This window comes from Orbicella faveolata, unplaced genomic scaffold, assembly GCF_042242905.1.
Source record: "Orbicella faveolata isolate gen_17 unplaced genomic scaffold, um_ofav_v1 contig_35, whole genome shotgun sequence".
NCBI lineage: Eukaryota > Metazoa > Cnidaria > Anthozoa > Scleractinia > Merulinidae > Orbicella > Orbicella faveolata.
This window is the reverse complement of record NW_028301564.1, coordinates 27,689,231-27,712,276: the sequence shown is the minus strand read 5'-3', so window position 1 is coordinate 27,712,276 and position 23,046 is coordinate 27,689,231. Positions and strand designations below refer to the sequence as shown.

Genomic DNA, 23,046 nt, shown 5'->3' with positions numbered 1-23,046 from the left:
TTATTTAATTATAATACTGATGTAAATTAATTCTGCAAATAATGCACATTAAAAGTTGATTGATTGATTTAATTTGACAGTTTAATGATCTGTTGATTGTGTAAGACCCTGTTTTGTAAAAAAAAAAAAAAAAATACAACAGAATACGGTTACTTGAAAAAATGAGGACACACATATGAAAGTGAGCACCTTTATTACATTCCTTGCAAGGAAATATGAGCAAAACTCCAATACAACAAAACTTTCCTGAGTTCAACAGATTTTTATTCTGCTGCAGCTTACAAACCTATGTAAATAACCAGGAAGTAAATAGTTCTTACCATTAAAAAGTTTTCCCTTCATCTATCAGCACGGCTTATATTTAAATCCTCTGGTCAGTGATGCAATTTCCACGGCTGATTTCCACAAACGCTTCCGTGTGTCCATAAACAAATTTTACCGCGTCATCGATAGACGTAATACATGTCGTATCCTGATTACTTTGCTTGAAAGCTTTAACAACTGCACCCCGCTCTTTAAACTTCTCCTTTTTTTATCGAATATGAAGAGAAGAAACAACAAGAACACAGCTATCGATTCCTGAATTTTTCCAGACGGTCCAGCACAGAATGCACTGCGAAACCCCTTGATAAAATATTACACAAGCTGGCAATCGTGTTTGAAGCGGCGACGGCATTAAAGGCCGCTTTGTACTCTCTCTTTAACTTTAAATCACCTAACTTAAGCGAAGTGAAAACACATGTCAACGTTCCGGTCTGTTCACATCTGAAAAATACATTCTATTCCTCTCTCCCCTCCCTAAGGATTAGTTTCTGAACATGAGCAGATATGCAGGCCAAAACTACGCATGTGTTACCGGACATCCGGTAATGGCTGTCAGTCTCTTAATACATTTAAGAAAACAATTCGGAAACGCGACTTCAGTAACTTTTTAAACAATGAAAGATGCAATTGCCGCCTTTGTGAATTTTAATAATAATCATGTATATAGCTTTTTTATCACATAAATTTTTCTTATTATTGTGATAGTTGTAATTTTTTTAGGTAGGTGTCCACAATTAGTAGAGGGGAGGCTTCCCCTCAGCTAAACGGTCGGACAGATACACATTGCAAGATAAAAGAGACTCTGTTAATAGGGGAATTAAAACCCACTCTAGCTAAATGATAATGTAAGCAGCGGAAAGCTTTATCTTTATTAGTTTGCATTGTTTATATGCAAATTTTTCTCAGCTTCTGTCATTGTAATTGTTAATTAGTTACTAATTTTAAATTTAAATTTAGTTGTTACTTCTATAATAATAATAATAATAATAATAATAATAATAATAATAAAAATAATAATAATAAACTTTATTACCGTGTCTAAAATGTTTAGCTGAGGGGAAGCGTCCCCTCTACTAATTGTGGACACCTACCTAAAAAAATTACAACTATCACGATAAGAAGAAAAATTTATGTGATAAAAAAGCTATATACATGATTATTATTAAAATTCACAAAGGCGGCAATTGCATCTTTCATTGTTTAAAAAGTTACTGAAGTCGCGTTTCCGAATTGTTTTCTTAAATGTATTAAGAGACTGACAGTTTCTTTCATCGGTCATCAGGTGACTCCAGAGCTTTGGCCCCAGGTATCTGATGGAATGTTTTCCGTACGTTACTGTAGCAAAGCGGGGCATTGAAAAGTCTGATTGCCTCAGCCTGTAGGACGACGGATACTTCTGAAGATGTATGTTGAAACATACGAAACTTGAAGTAAATGAACTTTGTTTCTTAACATGCGTTTTATTGTCATGTTTATCACCGCAGTTTGCGTGTTATTTCTTATCAAGCTACGATGGCCAAAGAAAAAGAGTATTTTACTATTTAAGGGGAAGAACACTCTGGGAACGAGATTGAAAGCTTCGCAAAAAGCTGCCCTTGCGCAACCAATCAAAGGTTGTTTGAATAGTTCATGTTTATACTTCATACATAAGCTGACAGACGCTAAGACAATTAAATATCAAAGGTGCTATTCTTAAGTCCATTTTTCTTGACTTGAACCCTGCGGACGGGCGGACAAAACCAGGGTCGGATCGGACCACGGATCGGATCACGGATCGGATCACGGATCGGGCCACGGATCGGATCACGGATCGGATCACGGATCGGATCACGGATCGGATCACGGATCGGATCGCGGATCGGATCACGGATCGGATCACGGATCGGATCACGGATCGGATCACGGATCGGATCACGGATCGGATCACGGATCGGACCATGGATCGGATCACGGATCGGATCACGGATCGGATCACGGATCGGATCACGGATCGGATCACGGATCGGATCACGGATCGGACCACGGATCGGATGACGGATCGGATGACGGATCGGATGACGGATCGGATGACGGATCGGATGACGGATCGGATGACGGATCGGATCAAGGAAAAAAATTCAAAATTCAAAATTCAAGATTCAAAGTTTAAATTCTGTTGAGCAAATTACACTAGAGTGCCTACTGTGAGCAGAACGTTTTATTTAATTCAGGTGTGATATTCCTTTATTCTTTTATAATATCAAGCCAACTGGGAGCTGGTCACAGATGAATTTTTTCAGGCTGTTGGGTTTTGATTGCGATGATCAATCATGTCTTCATATCTTTCTCCGCAGTTCAACGATATGATATTCACTCGTATATTCACTTGCACTCTTCACCATCTATGGGTATATTACGAACTCACAATGTAACCAGCTCCCAGTTGGCTTGATAGCTCAGTTGGTAGAGCACTGCACCGGTATCGCACAGGTCATGGGTTCGAGTCCCGTTCAGGCCTGATTTTTTTTTCAGGCTTTAATTTCACAACTGCTTAAGTTGTGTATATAATTGCGATGATCAATCATGTTTTCATATCTTTCTCCTCAGTTCAGATAAATGATATTTTGTATATTCACTTACATCAAAGGTAAACTGTCATAAAACGAGTCAGCATGGAAACACAAAAACTAAAAACACTAAAATAGTTAAACACCTGATGATTTCAAACAATTTCCGTTTTTGAGACAAGTCTGTACTTTTGCAAGATGTGAACTTGGAATACGATATTTCGCACTGAAATAAAACGAAACAAACCATTTGTATTTCAAGGAAATATTGCTGTTTTACAAAAAATTATAGGAATAACATCGATAGTGTGAACGATAACGCAGCCCGAGAATGAAACAACTTTTTAACAGTTACGTCACGATTTTTAGAGTCATTTTTAGGGTCGTAAAGAGTTGCCTTTCAATAGAATAAAACCTTAAAATGATCGTGTTCCAGGATAGAAAACACTTAAGAGGCAAGAACAAATCAAAACGCAGTGAGGATCGTTAAAGATGGTAAAGATTAACGAGGACTGCAAATGACGAAATTGAAAAACTTGGCTAGTTTTTTCAAGATGCGCAAGTCGTGACGTACTCCTTTAAAGCAAGTCATGTCCTTAAGCTTCCGTACGTAAGTTTTCTCATTATCTGCAACGCCAACTGTAACGCTCACATCCGACACGAAAATGTAGCCGAGAATTAGCTACAGATACAAACAACAACTTCAAAAACGAGAATGGGAGCTTCACGCAATCTTCGAGCCAACTAACGTTCAAATATAACTACATCTGCCTGTTCATTACAATTTAAATTTGCCGTAAATTAGGCGCTTATGTGGCTTTTCAAATGACCTCTTGTCATTCTCTGTAATTAACATGTCATTGCGTCAAATTCGGGATCTTATTTGCATTTAACATATTTTAGTTTTCCACTTTTATTTTTCATTTATTATTATCTTATAAACGATTCGGTTTTTTTTTTTTGGATTTTCTTTCCTTCAAAACTTTGTTGTTATTTTTTCTGTGATTTGATCCGCGATCCGATCCGTGATCCGATCCGTGATCCGATCCGTGATCTGATCCGTGATCCGGTCCGTGACCCGGTCCGGTCCGGTCCGGTCCGGTCCGATCCTGGTTTTGTCGACGCCGGCGGACGAGCGTTCTCACAGCTAGGACAAGCTTTAACTTGTACAGAACCAATGTCCTGTACTTTTATACGGTGGAATGCTTCACCGCAGGAAGCTCTATGCTCATAAAATGCCGAAAAATTAGGGATCTGCGTTCCTATAGGACATTCTTATCTCGAAAAAATGCCATGAAAACCAATGAAAAATTACGTAAAGGAAAGGCCTGTTTTGCGTCACAAACACTGAATACCGGCACCAGATTGTAATGAAATTGATATAGTGATTGCACGAGTTAAGGTGCGCTTGCTAAGATGCATAACGGTTGTATTTGAATGTATGCTCGCACAAGTTCGAAGACTAGGAGACGGTTATGTGGCGAGTACGGAGTGCGCAATGTACTCGTAATACAGGATATATAAGAGACTCACGTTATGTAGTAGCCGGGGTGCGTTAGTAAACTTGCCATGTACAAGTAAGCTAAACGTTAAGAGTCGAGTAATTAAACCGTTGACTGTTGGACTCTTTGAATGGAAGTTGTTGTCGCCCGCGCGCGTTACAATATGATCCCATTTATCCTCGAGGAAGGTTTGTTTTCTGAGACAGTTGTCACGCAATTAAGCTCTTGTTTTGGTATCACTGAGTAACACTTCTTAGCCTTCTCACTTCGTTTTTCCCGTATAATTTTCACCCTCACTCACTCACTCACTCATGCCCATTATGCCGGCCGGCATGTAGGGCAGCAACAACTATGGCGACAGATTGGGGACAAAACCGATCATTAAATTTCGTGTCTTCGGAGCTTTTTAATCCCATGGAAAATTGCTCTTCGCGTCGTGGTGTTCCACTCTTCATGCCCAGGGGGCTGGAAGCCCTTCCTATAATTCAGCGCATCAAAGTTTGCACGAGTTTTAAAAATGTAAACAAAACATTTTTTATAGTCGGGGTCGCTCGCCAGTTTTCTCTTGACTGCTACAGTGTACATGGTTATAAGTCTTTGTTGTGTCCTCAAGCTTTTGCCTATCATTTGTTCATGTTAAAAGACAATGTAACGTAAGATTTTAATGCTTGTTTATGTTTCCTTCCAATCTTTTATCTTCGTCGGAAAAGTTCCCAATTTCTGCGCTTCGGCAAAATGGCTGTCATCCCCCAAAATGCCATATAAATCACGAGTGAGTGTCAAGTAATTCTCTGCATGATGTGCAAAAAGATCCTAAAAATCGCTGCTTCAATATATCGAAGATCTGAAAGTTGATTCATCTCGAATTACATGTAACTTCACTGTTTGATACGTAAAAAACACGCACCGAGTCGAGTGCGATTGGGGCCTCTTCACCAGACTCCTTCCCGCCGAACCGCTTCGTTCTTCGCTGCTCCCGGGTGTGGCGCAAAGGGGAGCCTGCTCGCAGGCTATAGTAAAATTGGCAATGTACAGACTTTCAAAGTTAAGCCTAAGTGATTAAATCGAATAACGACGATTTTCAAAATGGCGGTGTCGCAGTAATCTGGGTATCCCCGTGTTTTGGGTACCGCCGTACGCAAATCCCTAGTGTTTTGGGTACCCAAAACACTGAAATCGTTAAATACCACCGACTGGGGCAAGTGAAATCATCCATAATTCTGCTGAAAAACCATTTATCTTCTTACGAAGCTTTGTCTTAATAAATTAAAACTTGCTTAATCTTGATATAAACACTTTAAGTTGCTGAAAATAGTCGCAATTTATAACAGACTGTCTGATCCGAGTGCGCAGTTATAACGACATACAAAACACATTCACGCGCCAAAGTTCCTTGTATGAACATGCGCTTGGTGCCTATCGATTAATAACCCTTGAAATGCACGTCATTTTAAACAAGAAGGGCGCATTCGAAACCTCGGATAGTTCGGCGATTGAATAAAATCAATATTCGAGATACGGCCGTCACGCAATACGAAGGTCTCACGCTGTGACTGACCTCTGTGTGCGGTTGCTTGTCTGAAATAAACTTTGTCTTAGACTTATTTATTTGTCGCTCTTTCCTTGACCATCCCTCCTATTAGGTTTTGCCATTAAAGCAGTTTTTTTCTTCTGAGACATCTATAAAAAATGCAAATAAAGTAGACAAGACTAAGTTTTTTGAACACTGGAAAAGTGGTATACCCAAATCCCTGGTGATGTGGGTATCCCATTCAATATGCTTGCTTGTTACCGTTTCTTTAATTCAGGGTAACCAAATCGACCGAAGATAAAAAGACAAAGCAAACTTAAAAAGACGAAAGTCATGCCAATGAGGAAAGGACTAGAAATGCTAAAATGTAAGGAATACCCAAATCCATAGTGATATGGGTATCCCTTTCAATATGCTTGCTTGTTACCGTTAAGGGTAGCCAAATCAACAGAAGATGAAAAGACAAAGCAAACTTACCAAGAGGAAAGGGAATTTCAAGGGAGGAAAGCACTATAGAAATGCCAAACTGTAGGGGATACCCACATCTCTAGTGATATGGGTATCCCCTTCCAGAGAGTGATCGTGGGTGTGTGTGTGGCTCAAAAACTGTGGCGACTCGAATTCTAGAATTTGTATTTCAGGGCTCACAACAGTGAAGTAGCTAAGGAAAACACGGTAGAAACGAGCAGATCGAACTTTCAGTGCTAACAAGCACCGGCCAAAATGAAAACACAAAACTACGCATAATGAAGTTTATTTGCTCCGTTGTTAGTTTTTTTTTTTTTTTTTTTTGTCGTTATATTTGTACTTAAGTATTTTGTCTCGTTTATCTTTTCAGTTGAATCACAAAACTACGCATAATGAAGAACGCTTAAGTACTACAGAGTGGGTTGCACAATTCCCAAGGGTCACGGAAAAACGTGACACCCTAAAGCAAAGGAAGTTCTAGTCGCTACATATTCTGTTGTAGATAGTGAGCAGCTTAGCAGCGTGCGCTTGTTAACGAACTGACCTACAGGCGAGTGTTTCCACAGTTTTTTCTGGTTCTCCCAAACTTTCACGAATTTGTGTTTGGTACGATGGAACCAGCGACTTTGTTTGAAGTTCCTGCTACAACTCCCATACTGACGTCAGAAGCCCAATAATGGCACTCTTGCCATTTCAGATCCTCTTCCCGTAGACCATAATTCTAGAGGGAGGAAGGTCATATCAGACCACCTGTAAAATGTGTCTTCCATCAGAGAGTTTCTAAATATATGCAATTTTTGAATGCACAAGATGTATATACGTAACAACCAGTAATCACAGACTATACTCCAAGGATAGATCGAATTTTCTGCAGTTATTGTAAAAAAACGTTTTCGAAACCTGTCTCAAAACATATATTTCAATTTGTATTTTTCTATAGACGTTTGTGCGGCCGTTGACAACTTACGATGACAAATCAACTTTTTAATTCGACGGCTTTCCAACAGAATTTTAGTGTAGGCAATCTTTTGAGTTCCACAGTTACTTGCGTGCCAAAATGTTTGCCAGACCAGTCATTTGGCATTATCATGTATTTCAACTGAGATCAATAAAGGCAACTTGACCAAATACACTTTATTTCAGTAGATGTTAATGTCTCTCAGTAATTGCCTGAGAATTGTAAGTGTTTCTCGCTAAAGTTGTGAAAATACCGACAACACGAATTCACAGGCAGGGTTGCTAAAGGGGTTGTTTGGAAAACCCGAGTAGCGAATAGTCGTGAATAGCGAATAGTGCGAATAGTACGAATAGTCTCGAATAGTGCGAATAGTGGCGAACGGTCTCGAATAGTGGCGAACAGTCGCGAATAGTGGCGAATAGTGGACAAATAGTGGCAAATAGTGGCCAAACTGGGGGGAATTTGGTACCAAATTTTCCCGCTAAAAAGCGTGGATGGTTATTAGTACAAAAAGTGTTTCTAAACGTAATTTCACCGCTGCAAAAGGGTAAATAAGTCTTTATTAGGTTATCCTTGTGTTTTATGTTTTCTTACTGTCGGCCCTAGCCTAAGTCCTGAGAAGAAAAGGTGATAAATTCACTGAAATTCTCATGCTTGTTTGGATAATTAATTAATGCAAGATGTAGCTTAGACATTGTTGTTTTTATAACTGATTATCAGAGCAGCTCGTTTGTGTCTTTTCAGTTAATTGATAAACTAATCACAGAGTACTTGCCTCACATTCATATTTTATTGTTTTTTGTCACGTGATCAGTTTTAACGAATCCAGATCAGTGCTGAACTAAAGCGGTGACTATTGACGACTATTCGCCACTATTCGCTATTCGCTATTCGAGTTTTTTTGACACCCTGCTAAAGGTCAGGAAATGGTCAGGAAAAAGACATTGTCCCTATGGAAAAGTAAAATTTGTTAAAATCTTGTCAGTCATAATGAATGGGTGGAAAGGAGGGCTGCCCCCTGAAGGCAGGCAAGAAACCGTTACTATGTGTTATATATTTGGTTAGAGAAATTTTATTTTTATCAAGGGAACTGTCAGGAAAAAGCATTGTTCTGGCCCTCTAGTCTTGTCTCTAACTCAAATACTTGCATTGTGGGAAAGAAATCATGTTTGGAATTCAAGACAGAATTGATGCTAAATAAATTTATCAGAATTATTTTTGATATGTTTATATTTTTTGCTTTTACACAATTTTACAGTCCCAGTGTTGTCACCGAATAGTCTGAGCACGCCTTCCGTGCCTATCTTGGTAAACACCTGACACCTTCAGTTTACAGGGCTTGGCTCTGTAAAATGACAACACAACTGAATATAAGACACGTTGCGCATTTAAAACGCGACGATGAATTTCAAACTCCCGAAGACACATGTTCTGTCTTTCCTTGGGGATTTTAGTGATATCACAAAGGACTTCAAGAGTCAACTTCTTGAAAACTATTCAACGAATTGATTTGAAATACCTGTACTTTTTTAGAAGAAAATAACTGACTTCTGAGTGCGTGCTTTACTCGATATTTTTTTATTGATATAATTGTATGCTCTATTGTTTGACGCACAGAAATCTCAATGAAATATTCTGATGCAGCAAACACTTTTCTAGTACGTGGAATGAATTTTAATCGTGTATATAAGGAAGTCTCAAAGGACATCCCGTTCGTTTTAGTGTCAGAAAGCGTCGTGTGTTGTGAAGGTGAACCAGTATCTTCGTCGATGTGCTCCCCTTCGCAGATAAGTATACGCTTTCGTTTTCTCATTTCGTGACCTTGTTCGCTTTTGGCCTCGTTTCGCTACGCTTGCCATTTTCCGCGGTTTAGTGGTTTAGTATAACCAGTTCTTTTAGCAATTTTTTACGTCCACATAGTGAAGAAATTGTTGAATACTGGGAGGGTGTGAAGCTTTCGGAATAAAGAATTAATTCAGAGCAAGATTGATCGAAATACAATATAGCACCAGAATCCCAGACCTAACACGTTTGTTCGCAGTAAATTTTCTAAGCGAAAAGAAAGCCAGTCACCACTATAAAATGCATTTCTCTAGTCTCTTGATTTCAGGCTAGCGAATACAATGTAATATGCCTGAAAATAGCAACATTGTACAACTACAAGACTGTTCTATTGAATAAAAGGAGATTTACTTCATTTATTGACATTTGCTCTCTTTTTTCCAAGGTTGAACACAGAGTGCACATGCATTGAAAGAAAATGCAGCCATTTTGAATTGTAGAATTTTACCCTTCGCCTCGATGCAAGCAGACGACATCTGAAAGATTTTATAGTCAGATAAGCTCGTTGTCTTTTGCTTAACTCTTGTGTCTTATACCATTTACAGTATCAGTCCAAGAAAGAAAATAACTGATTTTCTTTTATCATGTTGAGTACATCCTGAGGGAAATATATATATAACCAAATGAACTGTCTTCCTGCAGTAAAAAAATAATAATTTTATACTGCTTTGTGCGTTCAAACGCTGCCTGAATAGCATTTATACTTTAAATGTCTCTGTGAACCGCTAACTCTCCATTGTTTTGACCAAATTCCTAAGCCTAACGCAATTTTTAAAAGTCAGTATATCAAAGCTTCCTCTTTTCTTTTTCATGCAGGTTTTAAAAAAGATATGCTGAGAGAAAACAAGTCCATTTTGTACGACAGTGCGTGGCTCTAATGTTCTTTGGTACAAAGTAAGTATTGTAAACATCTTGGTTCAGATAGACCAGATATTATCTTCGCAGTTTTCTATTCACTAACTGAGAAATGTTGTCTAAATGTACTACCAAAAGCTCAGCAGTAACGTTCATAAAATAGTTTTTGCCGGTGTTAGAAATTTATCTGCAACTTGCCTCACTTGGTTTCTGGAAAATTTATGAAACGAACGACTGAAAATTTGCCAATGCAAGAAAAGCAACTTCGTTAGCTCTTGGACTCAGTGGTTTCAATCAGTAGTTCACTGCTTGCTATTGGCTGGAAACGCTTTTTCTCTACAATAAGTCCAGCACCTCAAATTTTCCGTTTTTTCCGGTTTCAGTCCAAAGTTAATAAATTAAAATCTCTTTCCATTTCAATACATTTCAAAGTATCTTGCAGAGAAAATCTTTAACTATTTTAATGCTTGTCCTCAGCAGAACCAGGAAGTTTGTTTGAGATTTGCCAGCCAACAAAAATTTAGTGTTTTCTTAAATAATTTTACCATACAGTATTGATACCTGCTTTAAGAAGTCACTGCAGAATTGTCTGTTATTAAATTTATAAACACGTCTCGAATTTGTTGATGAAAGAAATAGTTCGTTTTATGTTTAATCTCCCTTTTTGCCAGGTGAACTCGGATATTGAAGAGAAAGTGTGGCCATTTTGGATTGCAGTGTGTAATTCTTGAACGCTGGTGCACTATGAGATATTGGAAAAATCTTATTAATTCAGATAAGTTCACCCTTTCCTTATTTTACTTGAATTTGTCGTCGACCACTTTAATAACTGTGTCATTCCAAGTATCCTGTAGAGAAATCTAATCGGGAGTAGTGAAAGATGAAATTTTGATCCTGTGGTGAGCGTGGGACAAAGAATTGAACATCTCAGTCCGTGACGGGATTCGAACCCATAAACTCTTAGATACCGGTTGGGTAATGAGGAATTGTTCTGACGTCCGAACGAATTCTTAAAAGTAACACAATTGCGAGAGATTTGTTCATCAATTTCAATAAAGAAATGCTTTAGAAAAGCACTGTAAATGTGTATTTAGGAGCAAATATTCGAAATTAACACAACTGGAGATCCGATAGTCGTTGGAAAGTAATTTAATTTGTTGTTTTTTTGCTCTTTTTATCACCAGGTTGAATGCAAACATCGTTTCAATAGAAAGTGTAGCCACGCTGGATCAAAGTGTGTAAGCTCTCGAAGCCTGGCTCAAGTTGACAGCCATTGAAAACACCTTTTTTCAGGTAGGTCGTTTTCTTCTCTGTTTACCATTGAACGGTTTCAGTCCAAAGAGTGATCAGAGTCTGACCATATAAATGCCTTCCTGACCCTTGTTATAAGTATCTCAGTTGGAGAGAAAATATTGAAATCAGGATATATTGTAACTAGTAAGAAGAATTTTACTTGAAGATTGGAGACTTGTCCAGTGACATAATGGAATCAAAGTTAACAGAATAAAACAACACGCTGGTGTTAATTATGATAACTTTCGCAAGAACGTTGTGAAAACAGTAAGTGTTAAGTGATACAATCAGTATTAACCAGCTATTTTGTTGATGTTTCCTTTCCTTCTAGGTTAAATGCCCTTTCAAAGAAATATGTAGTCATTTTGGATTGCGGTGTACTGGCTCTTGGACCCTGGCCTGGAAAAATCTTACTTCAGATTAGTCGTTTTCTTGTTTCTCTAGTCGTTTACCATTAACGGTTTCAGTCCAAGAGTGATCAAAATATAACCTCATCGTACCTCGTTGCGTTGTCAAGTATGTTACAAAGGCAATGTTACCAAATTCATAAACTAAGAACAAAAGAAATGTATAACAATCAATTGGGAAAATTAATATTTCGAGTTTGAGACTGATCAAGTGAAAGGTTGAACATCGCAATTTATTATTTTAAAGGACAACTTGAAACGTCCGAATATTCTCCGCAATGCAAAATTGAAGTGCTTTTTCCTGACATTTGGAATTCAAATTTAACAGAATAAAAACGTGGTGGTGGTACTAGTAATTGTTACAAATTTATTTTGATATAAACAATGTGAAAAACAAAGATTCTAAAGTAGCATTTCAGCTTACTCTCGGCTTGGCTTTGCGAACGAAGATTTAAGGAAGTGATCCACTTATGCTGCAGACAGAGAACCATGTACGACAATTTACGAGGACAATTCCAGTTTAATAGTACAGTGATAACTTGCAGTGCGAACAATGCTTTCCTTATACGAGGCCGCAAATGAACTTTAAAGGCGATTCATTTAGAGAAGGAATTGCTCAAAATCAAATGTGTTTTAAAATAGTATTGTCAGGCATTCAAGAACGAACAGCAATTTAATTTATAACGACTGATAGAGCTCGTGACTTTAGCTCGTGACTAATTGCGCTTTGGTAAACACGATCATTGTTTGGTCATCAATGTTCGAAGCTTGACCAAAATCTATATAAACATGCACTACTTTTTTGTCTGTATAACTGATATAAGCACAATGTTAAACATGGAGGTGAATGAAAAAATATCATCGCCTAGGGCAAACTAGTGTCTTGCTACACCATTTAATATGGAAAATTAACGTTTAGAACAGAGAAAACACAATTAATTTTTCAGGTGGCTGAAAATATTTACGAGCGTTGTTTGGTTTCGATACGTACTTGCATGTCCGGGCACAAGTGCGCTCAAGCCTTGAGAGAAATGTCATGTTTTCGATGTAGCGATGTTTCACTGACATGGATTTCAAAGTGTAGTTTGAGTATTTTCTTTTTCTCAAGAAAAGAACAGTTTGTTGCACGTGAATAAAGTTTTTGTGTCAGTATTCAAACAAACAACAAACAAATAACATTCCAGCCAGAATAAATACGTGACGCTAGTCTCGCAGGGTAGCTGAAATGATAAATTGAAGTAATGGTCGATACATTTTAAAACAAACAGCAAAAAAAAAAGTGGACCCTGAGAAAAATAGATAAATAAAACAAGTACACAGGTCAAAAGGTGTCAAAACTACTGTTTATACATATGAAATGTAATAATGAAATGGAAAATAGATGAAATAGAATCGAAAACTTTGGAAAGCTTTGAATTTACATAGTATGTTAATTGTTGCACGAGCAGTTTCCCGCTTCCTTGGAATGTCGTTTTCCGTAAAAAATAAACAATCTTCAATCTAAGCAGGAGCCATAACCGGGGATGGAGACCGTAAGTCTCGGGATCTGCGCGCACCTAATGATATGGAGCACTTTTGCTATTTTTAGAACAAATTGCGCCACCCTGACGACATACATCCGCGCGGATCCACGCACATGTTGTGGGCTCTCGCGTGGATGTTGCCTAAAGAATAAAGTTTATGTAAGAAATCTCTCTACTCTGGTATCAAGGTAATTTGTGAATTTCTCAAACAGTGCTTAATCATAACCAAAACCTGTTTTTGATAGTTTCTTATTGTTTCTGCTCGTTTGGCAAGTTTGCAAAAGTTTTTGGAAGGAAAGTCTGACGCGTACAAGTAGCTCCAGGGCGTGTACTTTAAAGCCCCAGTCGGTGTTTTCAATTGTAGCTAATTGTCAACAAATCTTGACAAAGATTTCTTTCGTTATCTTTTGTGCTGAGATTCTGCAACAATTTTCACCAACGCCAAAAGGCTACTATCATGTGTGTTTCTTCAACGTAGTGAAATTTTACACAGCTGCGAAAATAAAATAGACAAGGAGTTTTGATAACTCAGCCAACAAAATCGAAATCGTTATTCGAGTTGATTAAAGAAAGCGTCATCGTAACTTTGTTGATTATTCCTGCTGTATTCACATATTTTCAGCTAAGCAGTTTAATATGTTCTCAAACATTTATCAACCTTGAACATATTTAAAAACTGGAGATATTATTGCGGAAGTCCAATTTGTCATGTTTACTGACTGTACAAAACACGCATCGGCGGGCGCTCTTATTCATCGACAACAGACAATTTATTGAATTTTTACACAAACAAAGCCTAGCCGTATCTACAGACGTAAACTTATTGGGCCTTGATGAAATATCAAGTGTTGCTTACAATTCAGGCGAAATGCAAACTTGCAATTTTTTACTACTTTTCGGTGGCGATAGACTCTGGCGAAATCCCCGCAAGCGTGTGGCAAGAGGAGGGAAACTTTGAAGTCCTAAAACGCTGCAATATCCAAATTTTTCCAACTAGCTTTTTGCTGTGTCACGGAAAAGCTGTTAATCTTCAGCATATGTGAAATTTTGAGTGGAGTAATGTGGAACTCTTGTAAACGAAGCAGTGGAACACAACTTGGTCTGAGTGAAAAAAAAAAAACGGGACATACCTAAATTCGACACTGCCTTACTTCAGTCGAATTGAAGCAGCTTACGACGAAAATACTTTAGTAAAATTCCAACAGACATAAACGTATTGAGTTGTGGGCCAAAAGCATAAAACATGTCGGGAATTTCGGATGCCATTTCTCCCGCGCTACAACCGCAAAAATCCTCGTAGCATGTACGCGCACTTTCCGCACACGATGACGCAACTTGTTCTAAAAATAGAAAAATTGTCCTATATCATAGGGACAGCCCCAATACTAGAAATGGCGCGTGCTTACGGTCTCCCTCCCCGATTATGGCTCCTGATCTAAGCTCATTTTAGCAACTCAGTGTACAATTGTCACATCGATTCGACATAGGGAAGATTAGTAAAAAGTTATTGCATTGAAAAACGTTATTATCAGAAGTTAGAAACTAGTCTCAGTGCAGGAACCGTGATTTTACAAAAAGTATTTACTAGCAGTATTACTGAGGAAAGGTTTCAAGACATAATTACCATTAAGGTGTAAATTTTGCTTTAGAACTTTTGAACAAACCTTTTGAATTTTAATCATATTCGTCTATGCTTTTCATCTTTTATATGGAGTTCTTAAAAATGAAACAAATTTTAGAACATGCAAAGGGTGAAGGTTAACTGAGAGTGTCTCTTTCCATGTTCATCAAATTATAAATGCGGTATAGTGATAAAACATATATGCAGTATGTGGTGATTAATCATCTAGAAATGTTAATTTTCGTGCAAAAAGTTGTCAGGTAAAAATGATATCGTGCTTTTGAAAAGGACCTCCATCTTGGATTTCAAAATTTTGCAAATATGTCAAAAAGCTTGAAAATACTAAAAATATGGCGATTCAAATTTTTCTTTTTTTAATTAAGACTTTGCAAAAACCCAAAAAATCTCTAAAACATAGACTTGAGCTTAGAAAAGTACACCAAAATTCATAAAACACCTTTGAGTGTGCTTGTTTGCCACAGGAACGTCAAGAAAAGCAATGAACTAATTGACACAACAAAACGTTCCCTGATTGTTTTAACAAGGAGTTACCAAGTTTAGTTATTTATATTGACCTGCGTTTTGACTTTATCAAGATACTGGAAAGAGCATTGACCTAAATCCTGTTTCGAGACGCATTGGCAATACTTAAAGTGAGATAAGGTACTTAAACACAATACATTTGAACATAGTTAATAGAGGGAAATGGTTATGAATCATGGCAAATTTCTTTGTTGTATGTTTTTGTTGGCTGCTTTTTTTTTTGAGGGGGGGGGGGGGGGGGTAGGAGAGGTTGAGCCTGCATAAAATGTGGAAAAAATACAAAAAGTGGTTATGTGTGCTCATACAACCAACCAATAGAAACATTGCGATTACGTAATTCATGCGCAGTCTAGGAGCATAAAACAAAAAGATGTACAGGGTTAAAGACCTTCCAACATAAATCTTACCTTGTTTGTTTGCTTTTTTGATGTTTGCTGGGATTCTTAACCATTTCCTCTATTAACTATGATCTGAACAAATACAACTGTCTTAAGGATATGCTTGAAATTGTATCGATGACCTATAAGAAACGGGAACCCCGAATCAAACACGTAACCGTGAGGAAATTTAGTCGTGGACATGTTAACAGGTCGTTGATAATTTGCAGTAGGATATCATTTCACATCATTGCTGATAAAGGCTGTATTTTTACCCCGCATTTGTAAGTCTATTTCTTAGCTGGTCGGTAATAGCAGATCGAGTTTTGATGTTATTTCCGAAGCAATATTCGTTTTTCAACTCCTTGGCAGGCAAGTGTACTATGGTTTCTGATAGTTAAATAAGCGACGCTTTGGTAAGCAGTGGGAGGCGCGGTGGCTCCATGGTTAGTGCGCTCGAGCCCTGGCCGGGGACATTGTGTTGTGTTCTTGGGAAAGACACTTTACTCTCATAGTGCCTCTCTCCACCCAGGTGTATAAATGGGCACCGGCGAACTTAATGCTGGGGGTAACCCTGCGATGGACTAGCATCCCATCCAGGGGGGAGTAGAAATACTCCTAGTCGCTTCGTGCTACAGAAACCGGGATAAGCTCCGGCCTGGTGGGCCACTTGGCTCGTATGCAGACTTTACCTTACCTTACCTTGGTAAACAGTGAAAACACAAGGTCAATTTGAAAGGATCGACGTAACCTAATAAAAAAAAAGAAGTACCGGATCCTGTCCCTGTAAAGGATGTGATTGGACTTGGTGATGTCGGACTACTGACAAAAACGCTAGGCTGATAAAAAGGTTTGAGAACGACATAATCAATTCATATATTTCGAAAAGCTTAAAAAAAACGCCCAGTGCCTTGAAAAGATTGCATAGGCTTTGTTTTTGATTTTTCGGTTTTACGCTCTTTTATCAATAATATCAATACTTTTGAAGCATGAATCAGTGGTACCCTATTAAAAGTTAAAGGGGCACAGTCAGCTGGAGCACATGCGCATTAGATACCATTTGATTTCATAGTTAATTTGCATATCACAGACACACAATCCATACTGTTTTTAACCAAGTATGATAAAAAACTATCATAGGATGAGCAAAAGCCCACTCAAAAACAGGTTTTTCAGTAAACGATTGAAAATCAAGCAAAACACTGCGAAGATTGAAGCGGATTTCTAGATGTACTTGACGAGTATTTTTGATTTCAGGTTGAGGTGAACTTTTTCAAAGTAAGAAAACTAGTGTCCCGGTCAGCGCGGTCCCAAAGCCCACTGTGTCCCTTTAAGGATACCAAAAACACGAAAAACCATCTTTAACAAGAGGTGCTGTTTTCTGTAAGAGATAATCCAACCAAGTATTAACACAGCGGAGCAGGGCTTAAGTTTTGTATCACTCGACTTCAGTTTGCAGAGAAATATTGAGTCACGGCCCATCCAAGGATGCGAATAAGACAAGTCGAAATGAATATGTTAGCTTCTTTCTTAAGATTTGTTAAGTGCGGTTCAGAAAACCTGAAAAAAGACATTAAATGCAAGTCATTTCTTCCCTACTGGTTCAGATCGAGGCAGAGCGTGTTGTTGATCATAAGTAAGGAAACAAGGTCGTGTCAACATGCCAGCAGAAGTAAATAGTTACTGCAAAGTTAAAGTTTTAACTTTGAAAATGAAATTTACAATTTTAACTTTAAAGTTTTTAGGTCCAAAAATGTTTTCTAACAAAAGAATTCGCAAAGTCAATCAGTCTTCATAATGATTTCATGAAAACGTTTAATTGTGATCACTCTTGATCATTATGTAAGAATTAATAACCAACAGTTATTGTGCTTGACAACGGTACAGTAATCGTTTTATCATTAGTACAAATCTAACGGATTATACTAATGCAATACTGCATTCTGATTGGCTAAGGTATATCTTGTACGATCATCCATTACTATTCAGTGGTTGAAGATTGTCTGCAAAATAGGGACATTTTTTCTCGCTTCACCGAAGTTTCGGAAGGGAATTTAGAAATATTGAATGGATAATCAAATTCTCCAGAAGGCTGAAACAAGGCCATTTGCTGTCACAGGACTCGAAATTTTAGAGAAAAAAAGATAATCGCTCGGACAAAGCTGAAAGATGGACTCAAAAGACAGTTCAATCTGCCCTCGATAACACTATGGTGACGTTTTAAAATGTAGAGATTTAACTGGCAATCATTTAGCAAGAGTTCTATATTTAAACAACTAGTTTATTTTGCTTAGTATTTGTTTATATATTTTTTTCTGAAGCCAAAAGCTAGCGTTACCTTGTGAACATTTCATTTTACATGTAAGCATCGTAAGTTTTATTTGGAAAGAATATATTGAACAAGTAGGAGAGTATCGCAGCAGCACCCTCACTCCGACAGTTCATCACATAATAATACATGTTGATTGTGCGTGACACATTCTGATGAACTGTTAATATTTGATTCTATCAACAGTTGGCTTCAGGAATAGTAAGGAAAGTGAACAATGATACACCACAGCGAACAACTGGCTACAAGACAAATGCAGAAACACTTTCAAATAAACTCTCTTTGAGCTTGGAAATAAACTTTAAGAAAAGCACCTGTACTCCGTTTATCGTAAATCTGTCGATCCTCATAGTAAGTTACGATGGAATAGTTGATTAACAAATGAAGCGGAATATATAATATCAAGTCTGTATGAGGGAAGACTAAAAAGAGAGATTTTCGCAAATAACGAAAGTAAACTTAGCTGCTGTAAGGAAGGTGCAAAGAGCAAATTAAAGATTAGACTACAGTAAGTTCTCACACCTTCCTGTGATAAAATATTATTTAGAAAATAACTGTAGAAAAAAATATGCCGCAGAACCAGAAAGGTGAATGCGGTTAAACCTGTGTCGTTGTCCTTTACTTTGCATTTAAATTCAGTTTAATCCAATGAACATTGCTCATTCCCAAAGCAGAGCGCAATGCCAGAAAAAAATCGTCAGATAATCAAAAAATCGTGAGATACCCCTACACGAGCCATTATGCACAGTAGTTTATCTTCGGCCAAAAATCCCCCACCATCTTAAAGGGGAAGATTGTTCGAAGAGTCTTAATTCCTGTCCTCCCAAACCCCCACTCCCCTGAATGAAACAATCGCGAAGGAGGATTAAATCTCATCCATAATCCTTTACTTTCCTAGAGAGATTATTGGGAGAGGAAGTTTAACTCTCATCTATAATCCTCCACTTGTCCTTTAAAGTTCAAAAAGGGGTTGTAATATGAGTTAAATCTCCTGCCAAAGTACTTTTCTCTGAGAGGGCTAAAGGTAAAGAAGTAGCGGTAAGACTAAAGTACACTGTGTCGACACTATGGGCACAAATAAGCAGTCTAGTCTTACAGCCATTTCCTAAACCTTGACCATCTTAAAGAAAATTACTTTGGGAGGAAGTTTTACTCAAAATATAACCATTTTTGACTTTTAAGGAAAGATTAAGAGATTATGGTTAAGACTTACACTTCGCTCCAAATCTCCTTCCTAGGAAAGCAGAGGATTATGAAAGAAATTTCTTTCTGACGTGCGATTGTTTCATTCAGGGGAGTGGAGGTTTAAGGAATAGAAATTAACGCTCTTAGAACAATATTCCCCAGTAATATAGTGGGAAATTTTGGCCAAAAGATAAACCACTGTGCACAAAACATCGTGTAAGGGTATCTCTCACTGACGATTTTCTTAAGGCATTGCGCTCCGCTTTGAGAATAGAAAAGGTACCTTGGATTCAACTAAATTATAATGCAAAGTAATTCTCCTTCAAAGCAAGGTAGAGGAAAATCACTGTTATTAATAAAAACATTTGCACCTTGTTTATTACGATTTCTGGAGTCATTAACTCAATTGAATATATGAATAAATTACCATGGAAAGAGTCATCTTGCTCCCTACTACCTCCTCTGGGGAGGAGCAAGGAGGGAAAAAGAGTCATCTTGCTCCCTACTACCTCCTCTGGGGAGGAGCAAGGAGGGAAAAAGAGTCATCTTGCTCCCTACTACCTCCTCTGGGGAGGAGCAAGGAGGGAAAAAGAGTCATCTTGCTCCCTACTACCTCCTCTGGGGAGGAGCAAGGAGGGAAAAAGAGTCATCTTGCTCCCTACTACCTCCTCTGGGGAGGAGCAAGGAGGGAAAAAGAGTCATCTTGCTCCCTACTACCTCCTCTGGGGAGGAGCAAGGAGGGAAAAAGAGTCATCTTGCTCCCTACTACCTCCTCTGGGGAGGAGCAAGGAGGGAAAAAGAGTCATCTTGCTCCCTACTACCTCCTCTGGGGAGGAGCAAGGAGGGAAAAAGAGTCATCTTGCTCCCTACTACCTCCTCTGGGGAGGAGCAAGGAGGGAAAAAGAGTCATCTTGCTCCCTACTACCTCCTCTGGGGAGGAGCAAGGAGGGAAAAAGAGTCATCTTGCTCCCTACTACCTCCTCTGGGGAGGAGCAAGGAGGGAAAAAGAGTCATCTTGCTCCCTACTACCTCCTCTGGGGAGGAGCAAGGAGGGAAAAAGAGTCATCTTGCTCCCTACTACCTCCTCTGGGGAGGAGCAAGGAGGGAAAAAGAGTCATCTTGCTCCCTACTACCTCCTCTGGGGAGGAGCAAGGAGGGAAAAAGAGTCATCTTGCTCCCTACTACCTCCTCTGGGGAGGAGCAAGGAGGGAAAAAGAGTCATCTTGCTCCCTACTACCTCCTCTGGGGAGGAGCAAGGAGGGAAAAAGAGTCATCTTGCTCCCTACTACCTCCTCTGGGGAGGAGCAAGGAGGGAAAAAGAGTCATCTTGCTCCCTACTACCTCCTCTGGGGAGGAGCAAGGAGGGAAAAAGAGTCATCTTGCTCCCTACTACCTCCTCTGGGGAGGAGCAAGGAGGGAAAAAGAGTCATCTTGCTCCCTACTACCTCCTCTGGGGAGGAGCAAGGAGGGAAAAAGAGTCATCTTGCTCCCTACTACCTCCTCTGGGGAGGAGCAAGGAGGGAAAAAGAGTCATCTTGCTCCCTACTACCTCCTCTGGGGAGGAGCAAGGAGGGAAAAAGAGTCATCTTGCTCCCTACTACCTCCTCTGGGGAGGAGCAAGGAGGGAAAAAGAGTCATCTTGCTCCCTACTACCTCCTCTGGGGAGGAGCAAGGAGGGAAAAAGAGTCATCTTGCTCCCTACTACCTCCTCTGGGGAGGAGCAAGGAGGGAAAAAGAGTCATCTTGCTCCCTACTACCTCCTCTGGGGAGGAGCAAGGAGGGAAAAAGAGTCATCTTGCTCCCTACTACCTCCTCTGGGGAGGAGCAAGGAGGGAAAAAGAGTCATCTTGCTCCCTACTACCTCCTCTGGGGAGGAGCAAGGAGGGAAAAAGAGTCATCTTGCTCCCTACTACCTCCTCTGGGGAGGAGCAAGGAGGGAAAAAGAGTCATCTTGCTCCCTACTACCTCCTCTGGGGAGGAGCAAGGAGGGAAAAAGAGTCATCTTGCTCCCTACTACCTCCTCTGGGGAGGAGCAAGGAGGGAAAAAGAGTCATCTTGCTCCCTACTACCTCCTCTGGGGAGGAGCAAGGAGGGAAAAAGAGTCATCTTGCTCCCTACTACCTCCTCTGGGGAGGAGCAAGGAGGGAAAAAGAGTCATCTTGCTCCCTACTACCTCCTCTGGGGAGGAGCAAGGAGGGAAAAAGAGTCATCTTGCTCCCTACTACCTCCTCTGGGGAGGAGCAAGGAGGGAAAAAGAGTCATCTTGCTCCCTACTACCTCCTCTGGGGAGGAGCAAGGAGGGAAAAAGAGTCATCTTGCTCCCTACTACCTCCTCTGGGGAGGAGCAAGGAGGGAAAAAGAGTCATCTTGCTCCCTACTACCTCCTCTGGGGAGGAGCAAGGAGGGAAAAAGAGTCATCTTGCTCCCTACTACCTCCTCTGGGGAGGAGCAAGGAGGGAAAAAGAGTCATCTTGCTCCCTACTACCTCCTCTGGGGAGGAGCAAGGAGGGAAAAAGAGTCATCTTGCTCCCTACTACCTCCTCTGGGGAGGAGCAAGGAGGGAAAAAGAGTCATCTTGCTCCCTACTACCTCCTCTGGGGAGGAGCAAGGAGGGAAAAAGAGTCATCTTGCTCCCTACTACCTCCTCTGGGGAGGAGCAAGGAGGGAAAAAGAGTCATCTTGCTCCCTACTACCTCCTCTGGGGAGGAGCAAGGAGGGAAAAAGAGTCATCTTGCTCCCTACTACCTCCTCTGGGGAGGAGCAAGGAGGGAAAAAGAGTCATCTTGCTCCCTACTACCTCCTCTGGGGAGGAGCAAGGAGGGAAAAAGAGTCATCTTGCTCCCTACTACCTCCTCTGGGGAGGAGCAAGGAGGGAAAAAGAGTCATCTTGCTCCCTACTACCTCCTCTGGGGAGGAGCAAGGAGGGAAAAAGAGTCATCTTGCTCCCTACTACCTCCTCCCAAGATGTTGTGTGCGTTTTGCCACCCTGTTGTGACGTGTTTGGTGTTTGAGTGTAGTATGAGCCACCGGCACGTAATATGTCGGAGCACGTATCAACAGGGTGGCGAAGCGCGCGCAACATGTTACGCACAGGAATGTTGGGATATGTTGGGTTGACATGTTGCGATCATTTGGGGCGGGGGGGTTAGAACTTTATTGATTACGATACTATGTTTCATTATTTAAGTAATGGACAAGGACACAAGATTTGGCCGCAAACTTAGTTTGCGGCTTGTTTATATTTCATTTTTCGTCATTTAATGATCTTAAGTTGTAGAAGGTTTCAAGAGCTCTTAGTTGCGAGTTCTTTAATTAGCCCTTACACCTTCTTAACACCAGGAAAGGCTTAACGAAAATTTACTTAGGTATTGTACTTTGATTCACATTGTTTCAGAGAAGAATGATGCTGATGAAAGCTACTTTGCAAGTCTTGTTTATTGATTAAATAGCTTTCAAAAATTCAGTTATGTTTTTCCAAAACGTCACTTTACTCTTTTCGAAGTCTTGCTCATCTCCTTTTTTAACACTTTATTTTAAGGTGGTTGAATTTAATATTGATAAGTGCTGCAGCCCATTTTCTTAACGGATCCCTCTAATCTCTGAACCTGTTGACAAGAATTATCATTATTGATCAGTTAGAAGGCAAGTGTAAGTGTTATCTAGACAATTGAAATACGTGCACTGAGACACTATGTGCTAATTTACCAACCGTACTGGTTTAACAAGAATGAGCGCAAAAATT

General features: G+C 39.5%; 1 protein-coding gene across 1 annotated transcript; it reads left to right on the top strand.

Annotated features, from left to right (window-relative positions):
- The first annotated feature begins 828 nt into the window (after nt 1-828).
- Nucleotides 829-22,439, top strand: LOC149104102 (uncharacterized). Its single transcript, XM_089274223.1, has 2 exons — nt 829-866; nt 20,399-22,439. The coding sequence occupies exons 1-2, from the start codon at nt 829-831 to the stop codon at nt 22,419-22,421; spliced, it is 2,061 nt and encodes a 686-aa protein (XP_089130349.1). The 3' UTR covers nt 22,422-22,439.
- The last annotated feature ends 607 nt before the right edge of the window (nt 22,440-23,046 follow it).